Raw genomic sequence first — 13,894 nt, 5'->3', positions numbered from 1 at the left:
TTAATGGAAAGTATTAATGCAAGGTATATATAATTATCTGGATAGGCATGGTCTGATTAGGAATAGTCAACATGGATTTGTGCATGGAATGTCATGTTTGACAAATCTTAATGAATTTTTTGAAGAGGTTACTAGGAAGGTTGACAAAGGTAAAGCAGTGGATGCTGTCTATATGGACTTCAGTAAGGCCTTTGACAAGGTTCCGCACGGAAGGTTAGTTAGGAAGGTTCAATCATTAGGTATTAATATTGAAGTAGTAAAATGGATTCAACAGTGGCTGGATGGGAGATGCCAGAGAGTAGTGGTGGATAACTGTTTGTCAGGTTGGAGGCCAGTGACTAGTGGTGTGCCTTAGGGATCTGTACTGGGCCCAATGTTGTTTGTCATATACATTAATGATCTGGATGATTGGGTGATAAATTGGATTAGTAAATATGCAGATGATACTAAGGTAGGTGGAGTGGTGGATAAGGATGTACGTTTTCAAAGCTTGCGGAGAGATTTAGGCCAGTTAGAAGAGTGGGCTGAATGATGGCAGATGGAGTTTAATGCTGATAAGTGTGAGGTGCTACATTTTGGTAGGAATAATCAAAATAGGACATACATGGTAAATGGTAGGGCATTGAGGAATACAGTAGAACAGAGTGATCTAGGAATAATGGTGCATAGTTCCCTGAAGGTGGAATCTCATGTGGATAGGGTGGTGAAGAAAGCTTTTGGTATGCTGGCCTTTATAGATCAGAGCATTGAGTATAGGAGTTGGGATGTAATGTTAAAATTGTACAAGGCATTGATGAGGCCAAATTTGGAGTATTGTGTACAGTTCTGGGCACCGAATTATAGGAAAGATGTCAGCAAAATAGAGAGTACAGAGGAGATTTACAAGAATGTTACCTGGGTTTCAGCACCTAAGTTACAGAGAAAAGTTGAACAAGTTAGGTCTTTTTTCTTTGGAGCGTAGAAGGTTGAGGGAGGGACTTGATAGAGGTATTTAAAATTATGAGGGGGATAGATAGAGTTGACGTGGATAGGCTTTTTCCATTGAGAGTAGGGGAGATTCAAACAAGAGGACATGAGTTGAGAGTTAAGGGGCAAAATTTAGGGGTAACATGAGGGGGAACTTCTTTACTCAGAGAGTAGTAGCTGTGTGGAACGAGCTTCCAGTAGAAGTGGTAGAGGCAGGTTCGGTATTGTCATTTAAAGTAAAATTGGATAGGTATACGGACAAGAAAGGAATGGAGGGTTATGGGCTCAGTGCGGGTTAGTGGGACTAGGTGAGAGTAAACGTTCGGCACAGACTAGAAAGGCCGAGATGGCCTGTTTCCGTGCTGTAATTGTTGTATGGTTAATTTGCAATTCGAGTTGTTGGTGAAGAAGGCAGATGCGATGTTAGCATTCATTTCAGTAAGACTAGAATACAAAAGCACGGATGCAATGCTGAGACTTTATAAATCACTGGTGAGGCATTACTTGGAGTATTGTGAGCAGTTTTGGGGCCCTTATCTTAGAAAGGATGCATGGAAACAGGAGAGGGTTCAAAGGAGGCTCACAAAAATGATTTCAGGATTAAACAGCTTGTTGTGTGATGAGCATTTGGTGTCTCTGGGCCAGAATTCTCTGGAATTCAGAAGATTGATGGATCACCTCATTGAAATCTATCAAAAGTTGAAAGGCCTTGATAGAGTGGCTGTGGAGAGGACATTTCCTATGGTGGGAGAGTCTAGGACTAGAGGGCACAGCCTCATAATAGAGGAGCATCTTTTTAGAATGGAGATGAAGAGGAATTTCTTTAGCCAGAGAGTGAAGAACCTGTGTAATTTGTTGCCACAGGCAGCTGTGGAGGCAGCCTTTATGTTTATTTAAGTCTGAGATTGATAGATTCTTGATTGGTCAGGACATGAAGGGATATGGGGAGAAGGCTGGAGATTGGGGCTGAGGAAAATGGATCAGCCATGATGAAATGGGGGAGCAGAACTGATGAGCCAATGACCTAATTTGGCTCCTATATCTTACGTTCTTCTGGTCAAAAGGTGATTAGTGGGGATACTTTCCTTCTCTGGAGGGGATTGCTCTGGTCTTAAGAGACAGAGCCTTTAAGAAGTTCCATCAATGTGTTGGGGGCGGGGCACCCAGCCATTTCTTTTTGCTCTCCCTGGTTCTTTGGAAAATGTGTGAAAGTTTTTAATGGTGGGCAGTATCTGATTATTCGAAGTTTTGCAGTTACTTGCAAAAGGTTCTTAAGGAAGAAAAGTATAAGCATTGATTTGTGTTTTGTCTTCTCTGTGTTTGTTGTTTCTTTGTTTTCCATGGAATTGATTTTGTACATTCCCAGATTCCACATTGGCCATGTGTAATCTAGGCTGAAGAGGAAATTTATGCATCTTCATTCTGGGTATCAGATGCCCACACTTCAGAGGGAAATAGGCATTCAGGGAAATTGTTCGTTGGGAGACAGTTAAATTGGGAATTTGAAATGACCAATTTTGGGAAGATTGGAGTATTTGAGGAGTAATCCTAAAGTTTTATTAACAAGACCACTTTCTTTTACGGAGAATAAAAACATTGTTTAAGACTTTTGATCGGGGCACAATTGTGCAAGCGTGTGGACGTCGGCCAGTGAGAACAGCGAGAAGAGTTTTAAAGGAGACCGCTTTAAAGAGTGGGTGACAGAGTAGAGGGAGAGAAAGTAAGAAGCCTTTGGTTCATCAGGGCTTCAGTGATAACAGGTAGGTTATCTGTGTAGGATACAGACAGGAAGTATATGTGTGAGGCTGTGTTCTGTGCTTGGTGTCAGGTGTGGGAAGTCCTGGAGACTCCCAGCCTCCCGGACGGCCACATCTGCACCAGGTGCGTCGAGCTGCAGCTCCTTAGGGACTGTGTTAGGGAACTGGAGATGCAGCTCGATGCCATTCATCTGTTCAGGGGGAGTGAGGAGGTGATAGAGAGGAGTGGGTAGTCACACCGGGGCCTGGGGAGACAGAGAAAGCTTGGAGACAATGCGAGAGGAGGGATAGGCAGGTGATAGAGAAGGGACGCGCTCAGACTGAAGGTTTGAGATGTGCCTGTTTTAACGCAAGGAGAGTTGTGAACAAAGCGGATGAGCTTAGACCGTGGATCAGTACTTGGGGATATGATGTGGTGGCCATTACAGAGACTTGGATGGCTCAGGGACAGGAATGGTTACTTCAAGTGCCGAATTTTGGATGTTTCAGAAAGGGCAGGGAGGGAGGCAAAAGAGGTGGGGGCGTGGTACTGTTGATCAGAGATGGTGTCACGGCTGCAGAAAAGGTGGACGCCATGGAGGGATTGTCTATGGAGTCTCTGTGGGTGGAGCTGAAGAACAGGAAGGGTCAATAACTTTACTGGGTGTTTTTTATAGGCCACCCAATGGTAACAGGGATATCGAGGAGCAGATAGGGAAACAGATCCTGGAAAGGTGTAATAACAACAGAGTTGTTGTGATGGTAGATTTTAATTTCCCAAATATAGAGTAGCATCTCCCTAGAGCGAGGGGTTTAGATAGGGTGGAGTTTGTTAGGTGTGTTCAGGAAGGTTTCTTGACACAGTATGTAGATAAGCCTACAAGAGGAAAGGCTGTACTTGATCTGGTATTGGGAAATTAACCTGGTCAGATGTCAGATCTCTCAGTGGGAGAGCATTTTGGAGATAGTGATCATAATTCTACCTCCTTTACAATAGCATTGGAGAGAGATATGAACAGTCAAGTTAGAAAAGTGTTTAATTGGAGTAAGGGGAATTTTGAGGCTATCAGGCAGGAAATTGTTGGCTTAAATTGGAAAGAGATGTTCTCTGGGAAAAGATGGAAGAAATATGGCAAATGTTCATGGGTTATTTGTGTGAAGTTCTGCATAGGTACATTCCAATGAGACAGGGAAGTTATGGTAGGGTATAGGAACCGTGGTGTACAAAGGCTGTAATAAATCTGGTCAAGAAGAAAAGCTTACAAAAGGTTCAGAGAGCTAGGTAATGTGAGAGATCTAGAAGATTATAAGTCTACTAGGAAGGAGCTTAAGAATGAAATTAGGAGAGCCAGAAGGGGCCATGAGAAGGCCTTGGTGGGCAGGATTAAGGAAAACTCCAAGACTTTCTACAAGTATGTGAAGAGTAAGAGGATAAGAAGTGAATGAATAGGACATATCAAATGTGACGGTGAAAAAGTGTGTATGGAACCAGAGGAAATAGCAGAGGTACTTAATGAATACTTTGCTTCAGTATTCACTATGGAAAAGGATCTTGGTGATTGTAGTGCTGACTTACAGCAGACTGAAAAGCTTAAGCATGTAGATATTAAGAAAGAGGATGTGCTGGAGCTTTTGGAAAGCATCTAGTTGGATACGTCTCTGGGACCAGACGAGATGTACCCCAGGCTACTGTGGGTGGAGATTGCTGATCCTCTAGCAATGATCTTTGCATCATCAATGGGGACGGGAGAGGTTCCAGAGAATTGGAGGGTTGCGGATGTTGTTCCCTTATTCAAGAAAGGGAGTAGAGATAGACCAGGAAATTATAGACCAGTGCCACAAGAGGACACAGGTTTAAGGTGCTGGGGAGTAGGTACAGAGGAGATGTCAGGGGTAAGTTTTTTTACTCAGAGTGGTGAGTGCGTGGAAGGGGCTGCCGGCAACGGTGGTGGAGGTGGATATGATAGGGTCTTTTAAGAGACTTAGATAGGTACATGGAGCTTAGTAAAATAGAGGGCTATGGGGAAGTCTAGTAATTTCTAAGGTAGGGAAATGTTCAGCACAGCTTTGTGGGCCGAAGGGCCTGTATTATGCTGTAGGTTTTCTATGTTTCTAGATCAGTGAGTAACAGTCAGGAGAGGGAAGAGCAGGAGTCAGGGCTGTATCCTTGACAATAAGTACTTGTGGTTGAGTACGGTTGGTGGGGGGCGTAATGGCCTACCTTGGCAAAGCAACAGTGGCCGTGCCTCTGGCACAGAGTCTGGCCCTGTGGCTCAGAAGGGTAGGGAAAGGAAGAGGATGGCATCAATAATAGGGGACTCTATAGTTAGGGGGTCAGAGAGGCGATTCTGTGAATGCAGGGATGGTAGTTTGCCTCCCAGGTGCCAGGGTCTGGGATGTTTCTGATCGTGTCCACGATATCCTGAACTGGGCAGGAGGTTGTGGTACATATTGGTACCAATGACATAAGGCAGGAAAAGGGAGGAGGTCCTGAAAGCCGACTACAGAGAGTTAGGAAGGAAGTTGGGAAGCAGGATCACAAATGTACAGTAGTCATCTCGGGATTACTGCCTGTGCCATATGACAGTGAGTATAGGAATAGAGTGAGGTGGAGGATAAATGCTTAAGAAGTGGAGCTTAAGAAACAAATTAGGAGAGCTAGAAGGGGCCATGATGAGGCCTTGGTGGAAAGGATTAAGGAAAACCCCAAGGCATACTACAAGTATGTGAAGAGCAAGAGGATAAGAAAGGGAGTAGAGATAGCCCAGGAAGTTATAGACCAGTGAGTCTTACTTCAGTGGTTGGCAAGTTGATGGGATTGAGTTTAGGAGCCGAGAGGTAATGTTGCAGCTATATAGGACCCTGGTCAGACCCCACTTGGAGTACTGTGCTCAGTTCTGATCACCTCACTACAGGATGGATGTGGAAACCATAGAAAGGGTGCAGAGGAGATTACAAGGTAATTTCTAAGGTAAGGACATAGAAACATAGAAAACCTACAGCACAATACAGACCCTTCGGCCCACAAAGCTGTGCCGAACATGTCCCTACCTCAGAAATTACTAGGCTTACCCATAGCCCTCTATTTTTCTAAGCTCCATGTACCTGCCAAAACCTCCACCACTGTTGCCGGCAGCCCATTCCACGTGCTCACCACTCTCTGCGTTTTAAAAAAAAAACACAAACAAACTTACCCCTGACATCTCCTCTGTACCTACTCCTCATGAGGGCGTCAAGTTCTTCACAGAACTCCAGCGTCTACAGGCTGTTACAAAGGTAAAGGAGACCGTCGTCAGAGACCTCTTATTCGCTGATGATTGCGCCCTCAACGCCAGCACAGAGCAGAAGATGCAGCGAGAAATGGACTGCTTCTCATGAGCCTGTGACTTACAATCAGCACCAAAAAGACCGAAGTTATATACCAGCCCGCACCCGGAAAGCCCTACAAGGAACCAAACATCACAGTAAAGGGGCAGAAGCTACTGGCAGTCGACAGCTTTACTTATCTGGGCGGTACTCTATAATGAGCGGTGAACATAGATGCAGAGATCAGCAACAGAATTGCCAAAGCCAGTGCCGCCTTTGGGAGACTCCGTGAGAATGTATGGGAGTGGAGAGGACTCAGCCTTACCACCAAGCTGAAGGTCTACCGAGCAGTGGTTCTCACCACCCTCCTCTATGCCAGCGAGACCTGGACCGTCTACAGCAGTCACGCTAAACAGCTCAACCACTTCCACTTGAGCTGCCTCCGCAGACTTCTCCACGTACGATGGCAGGACAAAGTCCCAGACACGGAGGTCCTGGAGCGGGCTAACACCCACAGCGTTTACACCCTCCTACAGAAAGCCCAAGCCAGATGGGCTGACCATGTCGTCAGGATGTCTGACAGTCGACTACCAAAACAGCTGCTGTATGGAGAGCAGAGCCAGGGCAAGCGCTCATTTGGAGGGCAGAAGAAACGTTTCAAAGACTGCCTCAAAGTGTCCCTCAAAGACCTCAACATCAATCCCAGTAACTGGGAATCGCTTGCTCTGGACCGCCCAACCTGGTGGAGCAGGACCACTAAAGGAGCGTATGCAGCAGAAATCAGACGCACCGCAGAGTCTCAGAGGAAACGCTCTGCGCGCAAGGCTCGAGCTACCTCCACTTCCACTGCAGCACCTACCCTCATGTGTCCCACATGTGGGCGAGCTTTCAGGGCCCGGATTGGCCTCACCAGTCACCTCCGGACCCACAGTCACAAACCCTCCACCTGACAGAAGTCGTGGTCGTCTTCGACTCCGAAGGACGAACAACCTACTCCCCAGCACCTTAAACCTGTGTCCTCTTGTGGCAACCATTTCAGCCCTGGGGAAAATGTCTCTGACTATCCACACGATCAATGCCTCTTATCATCTTGTACACCTCTATCAGGCCACCTCTCATCCTCTGTAACTCCAAGAAAAAAAGGCAAAGTTCACTCAACTTATTCTCATAAGGCATGCTCCCCAATCCAGGCAATATATTTGTAAATCTCCTCTGCACCTTTTCTATGGCTGCCACATCCTTCCTGTAGTAAGGCGACCAGAACTGAGCACAGTACTCCAAGTGGGGTCTGACTCTCAGGATCGTCTCCATCAACTTACCAACCACTGTGTTCGGCACAGCTTTGTGGGCCGAAGGGCCTGTATTGTGCTGTAGGTTTTCTGGTTCTATGTTTCTATAGTGATCTTGAGTTTGAGACTCCATGGAAATAGTTTTAGTGTTTTGTCATGTAAATTGCAAATGGAAGTTTCAGTATAAATATTAGATTGGTCAAAAGCATTTCATTAATTCCCTCACCATTGTAAAGCACATATTTATGTAGCTACCGCTGGATGTTCAAATTAAATGTCTTGTTCAGTCATCCTTGGCACTGCAGGGGTGGGACGTAGTTGAAAAGTGTATTAATTTTGTACCTTCCTTACAGATAATCTTCATTGTACTGAATGTCATTATGATAGCAGATGATCCAAAGGGACCATTCGTATCTGAATAAAAGGAGGTGGAAAGAGATCAGAAAACAATGCCCAAGAACAAAGGCACAAACACTTTGTTGTGGATGGTTCCTCAAGTGTACAGAACGATGAGAGGGAGCCAACTGTGGGATAAATGAGGGTAAAAAATAACAGTCATAAAGGTGACAGGTCACATCAGCTATCCCTAAGGGAATGATAGTTTTTAGGTGCAATTACTGAGCAGTCTTGGGTAACGATGGCCACAGTAGGATGGCATTTCTGTGGGATCACACTCGTGGGACTGTGATTCACTCAGATATATTTGTTGGGCTGCATACTGCCACCTATTTTCCAAAGGCTGTTTTGATCGGTAACTGTACACAGGAGAACGTTGTACAGGGTGGAAAGCTTCATGATGTCGGCGAATGTCATGAGGCTCCTTGGCTATCTTCAAGTAACCCACCAACACGTTATTGTTAAGGGCCGAAGTTCTCAAGACGCCATTCAAGGGGTAACCGTTGCCTTTGCCAGAAGAAATGACAGACACTTACAAATTGTGTAATCAGTGCTAATGGAACCTTTCCTTTGTCTATTTTGCCTGTGCATAATCAGTTCCTCTTACAATATGCATTGGCTGGACAGACACATTATATAGCAACAACAACAATGAGTTATACTAAGGTAAGGAAACAATGCCCTTTTGGAAAGTCACAATGGGGAAGTAATTCTAGATCTGGCTGTTGGCGGACAAACATTGTGTCAGTTAGCAGGAAATATGGTAATGAAGGAGAACACCACAAATTCAGTGTTGTGATCCACATCGGTATTTATGTGACGATGCTGTTACTGAGTCCCATTGATTCCTCACGACTGCAGACTAGATGGGCGTTGTGAAGGAGATGATCCATGACATAATGAAAGCACACACTGCTGTGTGGACATGACTGGTGTCGGAATACTGATTAGTGGCCTCATAACAGTCGAAGGTTACATGTACTAAGAACAGATTTATGAAGAACTGACATGAGATTGTGTAAAGGAGAATTCTGGGTTTGTCTAGGGGATTTAGTTAAGAATCGGTTAACAGATTGTATTTGTTTCTTATAATTATTCCTTATCTATTTTACCTCTCAATAACAGGGCATTTGCTTGGTGAATGATACTTATTACATTGCTACTTCAAGAACACACTCCAAAGAGGAATCTTTAAGCTGCCATTTGTGAGTATTACCGAAACCTTCTATAAAACAACTGAGCCCGCTCAGGGTTTAATCAGATGTGCACCTATTGCTCTTCCACCCATATCTTATGGTATGGCAGAGTGCAATAGTTATTATTAAAGATCATGTGGGTTTAGCCAATGTAGTTTTGGAGTAAAGTTCGGAGCTGGGTTCTACATCCTTGGATCTGTATTATTTCACGTTATTATTCTGCTTCTTGTTCTAATAGTTATCCATTCTATTTTTCTCAGCTTTTTTTGTGGCAACTTAAATATCTTAAGTGTGTGCTTGCTGCATACCATTCCAAATCCCTCTGGTGATTTTGTCTGTCACAATACCATGCTGCTGTGTTCAAGTATTAATTGCTGTTAAATGCCTTGATACATGGTATGAAATTGGGTACTTTTTATCATGTTTCTTTGTGCTTTTGTACTGATAATATTTTTAAAAACTTTATAAATATTATTTGATGTAGTCATGAACGCTAGTGTTCCTTTTGTGCCACATTCACTCAGACATATAAACAGTAGTGCCATCCCCAAGGTTTTCTGTGGATCAAAAGGGGGGGAGATATTATCCATGGAGGAATTTAAAATATGGAAGTAAACATCAAATTCAAATGGCTCAAGGATAGTGGAAGCAAACCAAATGAAGTATAAGGAGATGGAGGCTGCCATTTTGTGAAGCTGCTCTACATCCTCCATTTTGTGGACTAGTGTTGCTTGGCTTGATTATTTTTTAAAGCAGAGACCACGATGTGCCAAGTAATCTGCTGAACTAGACATTATTTCCAAATAGGAAGCTATTTGTGCAGTGTTAATGGGTTGGATATAACATCCAGGTTTGTAAATGTTGGGGTCTGTGTTGGCCCTGAGTGGTTTGAGCTGGTTACTGGTTTGGAAACTGATTTACAGCAAAGAGCCATAAATTACCAGTTGTCACTTGAAGAGCAATAAATGGATGTTGGCTTGGACCAGAGCCAATAAGTGTATGTATGCTTCCGTTAGTCTCGATAGACCATGGATTTGCACCTTGGAAAGTTTCCAGGGCGCATGTCTGGGCAAGTTTTTCTTTAATGGAAGACCAGCAGTTGCCCAAGCTGCAAGTCTCCCCTCTCCAATGTGGTCCAAGGGAAGGACATTAGGACCCAGCCAGCTTGGCACCAATGTTGTCGCAGAGCATTGTGTGGTTCAGTGCCTTGCTCAAGGACACACGCAGCCTCAGCCAAGGCTCGAACTAGTGGACTTCAGATAACTAGACGAACACCTTAACTACTTAGCCACGCGCCAACACAGCCAATAAGGTGTTAAAGGTCAGTAGATGACCCATAGCCAGTGACATTGAAAGGCAACGTTTGGACTGGTTAGGAATGGATATAAAAGCAGAGATTTTCAGATACAAGATAGCAATAACTCTCTCCAGAGACCCACCATTACCAGGAAGAAACCCCACACCAGGAGATGGAAGAAGGAAGGATCCATCCTCTGGCCAACAGAGATCCCCTATTTTGGTGTTGTAAATTGGACAAGTGGTCTGAGTGAGTAATGGTACAGAGGGGACAATAGAATTCATGTTCTAAGCTGTTGGCCTGGGGTCACCATAGTTACGTGTTGTTTGTGCAGAGGCAATAAAATGTGAGCTTCAATTAATTATAAATTGCCTAGCGAATTTCCTGACCTAGTACTGTTCATGCACAGTCAACATGACCAGTGCAAGGTTGAGGGGGATAATGAATCAACCATGATGGGATGGGCCAAATGGTCTTGTCTACATGGACTTTAGTAAGCCTCTGTAAGGAGCTCGTACATCTTCCCATGTGCATGTGGATTCCTCGGGCTGCTCCAGTTTCCTCCCACAGTCCAAAGACGTACCTGTTAGGTTAATTGGTCATTGTAAATTGTGATTTTAAGGTCGGGTTAAATCACTGGCTTCGCAGGCAGTGCAACATCTCTAAACAGTCGGGGTCGAGGCGCCTGTTCAATTTTTGTTTGTGGGGGGAGGGGGATTGGATTGAATGTGCCTGTTCTGTTTTTCCTGTGCAGGGAGAGGGTGATGATCCTGCTGCCTTTCATTTCATGGCTACCCTGAAGAATTTCAAGTGGTATACTTTGATAATAAGTGAAGCTTTGACCATGTGGTATACTATGTACAAAATGTCTATACTGTGCGACAGAAATGGCCACACATGGGTTGAATTTTAACTTTTATTCATAGATTCAAGTCTCTCACTTTTCAAAGTATTAATCTTTAAAAATTCTTATCATATATTCAAATAATATAAACCAATAACCCGTGTCTCCCCAGGTGCTAAGAGTACAGGAAGGGAGTTGATCGGAAGACGAGGCTGAGACCAACAGACCAGGTAACAGGGATAAGGCACCACAACAGATCAAGAGGGCCCAACCTACCCCAGGACATACAAGGGCCAGTAACACCATGAAGGATCCCACCCACCCTGCTCGTGGCCTGTTTGTCCCACTTCCAGCAGGGAGGAGTCTATGTAGCATCAACACCAGACTCAAAAACAGTTACTTTCCCCAAGCAGCACCTCCACCAATTAACCCACCCTCCACTTCATCATTTCCTGTCAGTCACCTTATGTATAGGCACTCAATCTATGTATATAAGCTATCTTATGAATTTATACTTATTGTATTTATTATTATTGTCCCTTTTTTTGTGCCGCATCAGCTCCAGAGTAATAATTATTTTGTTTGCCTTTACACTTGTGCATTGAAATGACATTAAGCAATCTGGGATCTTGAGACCAAATCACAGTACATTATCATTGCTACAAACCTCAGCATTGTGATACCCATCCAAATCCTGGCATCGATCCAGAGGGGCAAAACAAGCAAACAGCCCCAGAGTGGGGTGGGTGTGAGGCCACTGGCACTACCCAGGACCGGTCACAGTGCCAGCCCACACACTTCATAGACTCAATGCAACATTTCACCAACATAATACATTTCCATAATATCTGCAAAATATTAATTTTATAAATAATTTCTTAACCACAATATCGTAAATACATTGCACTCACATAAGCAGACCACAAACTCTGAACACACCACAGTGACACCGGCTGACATTGTTGCAGTCAGGCCGTGACTTCTGGTCTCCAGAACCACGGGAATTTCGTATTGTCTGCACTTCAGAAACCAGACAGAATGAATTTCCCTCCACACCGTCCCATCAGACGCTGACGAAGCTCCCTCTTTACCATTCAGCTGCTCGCTCCCCGATGGGACAAGCGGGCCAGCGATGGAATGAAGCCCTTTTGTCAGCGGGGAGCAAAGTACCGACGGGGAAGGGGAGGTGAACTGCCAGGAAGCAGACGCCATCCGCGGACCGGACGTACCTGGGGTCACCTCCTCAGGCAGAACAACTGATGTGCTCATGCTGTAAAGTTAAAACTTAAATAATCTTTTTACAAAAAATTAGAATTTCTACAGGGGTTGCCAGAGATTTAAATAAATAAGTTCTAAACCGGAATTCATAATTCATCTCGTGGGTTTATATGTAATTTGTTGTCCAAACTCTGTTGGAGAGAGATGAGCTGAACCACCTCGTCGGCCCGGATCCGTTCCTGTGGGGCAAAGGGAGGCAGTTGTGAGGGCACAGGAATGCTGAGGGGGTAGGGGAGTATCTGGCTCACACCCGCTGACCCCTACCTCCCATCCCCTCCAACCGCCCTCCTCCCCAGACCCCACTGGACTCACCAGCTCCCGGAAGTGGGGGTTGAGAGTAAACCACAGAGCGACAGCACATCTCTGACCCCGGGTGACAGCCATCACCCCGTGGGGGTTCTCTCCCCCCGAGGAGAAGCTCACCACCCTCCCACAGCGAGGCTTCACCGCAGCCTACAGGAGAGAGGGGGGAAGATGGGAGGGTGAGGAAAGAGGGAAGGGGGAAAGGAAGAAAACTGGTTCTGTTACTGTACCACAATACAGTGAAAAGCTCGTCTTACACGTACAAAATGCTGGAGAAACATAACAGATCAGGCATCATCTATGGTGGGAAATGAACCCCGTTCATCAGGATTGGAAACACAGTGAAGTAGAACAACAGAAAACAATTACAGGACGCAGAATAAAGTGTAACAGTTACAGAGAAAGTGCAGGTAAACCAGACGATGCACATTGTGAAATCACGAGTACAATTCTCAACTCGCAGGAAGAAGCCGTCGTTCAGCGTGGCGGTACGTGTTTGGGAAGATACCCACTGAGCGAAGCAGGGGGAAGGGGTTGGTAGACAGATACTCACCGTGATCGTTTTAGCATCAGCTTCTGTGAATATAAATTCACCGCCTTCAAAATCTCCATTCAAATAGAGGATGGCACTGCAGAGAAAGCAGGCACCGTTACTGGCAGACTGGACAGAGTGGGGAACACTGACAATGCAATAGGAGTCGCGGTATGTGCGGGGGGGTGATACCTGTGGTCGCGGTGTGTGTGTGATGATACCTGTGGTCGCGCTGCGGGGGGGGTGATACCTGTGGTTGCGGTGTGTGTGCGGGGGGGTGATACCTGTAGTCGCGGTGTGTGTGTGGTGATACCTGTAGTCGCGGTATGTGCGGGGGGGGGTGATACCTGTGGTTGCGGTGTGTGTGTGGTGATACCTGTAGTCGCGGTGTGTGTGTGGTGATACCTGTGGTCGCGGTGTGTGTGTGATGATACCTGTGGTCGCGGTGCGGGGGGGTGATACCTGTGGTTGCGGTGTGTGTGCGGGGGGGGGTGATACCTGTGGTCGCGGTGTGTGTGCGGGGGGGTGATACCTGTAGTCGCGGTGTGTGTGTGGTGATACCTGTAGTCGCGGTATGTGCGGGGGGGGTGATATCTGTGGTTGCGCTGTGTGTGTGGTGATACCTGTAGTCGCGGTGTGTGTGTGGTGATACCTGTAGTCGCGGTGTGTGTGTGGTGATACCTGTAGTCGCGGTGTGGGGGGGGGGGTGATACCTGTAGTCGCGGTGTGTGTGTGGTGATACCTGTAGTCG

The 13,894-nt window shown here is 45.6% G+C and overlaps 1 protein-coding gene across 3 annotated transcripts in view; it reads right to left on the bottom strand.

Annotated features, from left to right (window-relative positions):
* Window positions 1–11,088: 11,088 nt before the first annotated feature.
* The window catches only part of p3h2 (prolyl 3-hydroxylase 2), a 146,950-nt gene continuing 144,144 nt past the window's right edge, over window positions 11,089–13,894 (bottom strand). For all 3 annotated transcript variants that reach the window (XM_073041718.1, XM_073041717.1, XM_073041719.1), the window contains exons 13-15: window positions 13,165–13,240; window positions 12,621–12,761; window positions 11,089–12,487 (exon numbers count right to left, since the gene is read on the bottom strand). In XM_073041718.1, coding sequence (XP_072897819.1) covers window positions 12,395–12,487; window positions 12,621–12,761; window positions 13,165–13,240 — 310 coding nt within the window. In that variant the 3' untranslated portion in view covers window positions 11,089–12,394. The remainder of the gene's footprint in view (window positions 12,488–12,620; window positions 12,762–13,164; window positions 13,241–13,894) is intronic.

This window comes from Hemitrygon akajei, chromosome 3, assembly GCF_048418815.1.
Source record: "Hemitrygon akajei chromosome 3, sHemAka1.3, whole genome shotgun sequence".
NCBI lineage: Eukaryota > Metazoa > Chordata > Chondrichthyes > Myliobatiformes > Dasyatidae > Hemitrygon > Hemitrygon akajei.
Note: the sequence above shows the minus strand (reverse complement) of the source record. Positions and strands in the feature narration are given on the sequence as shown.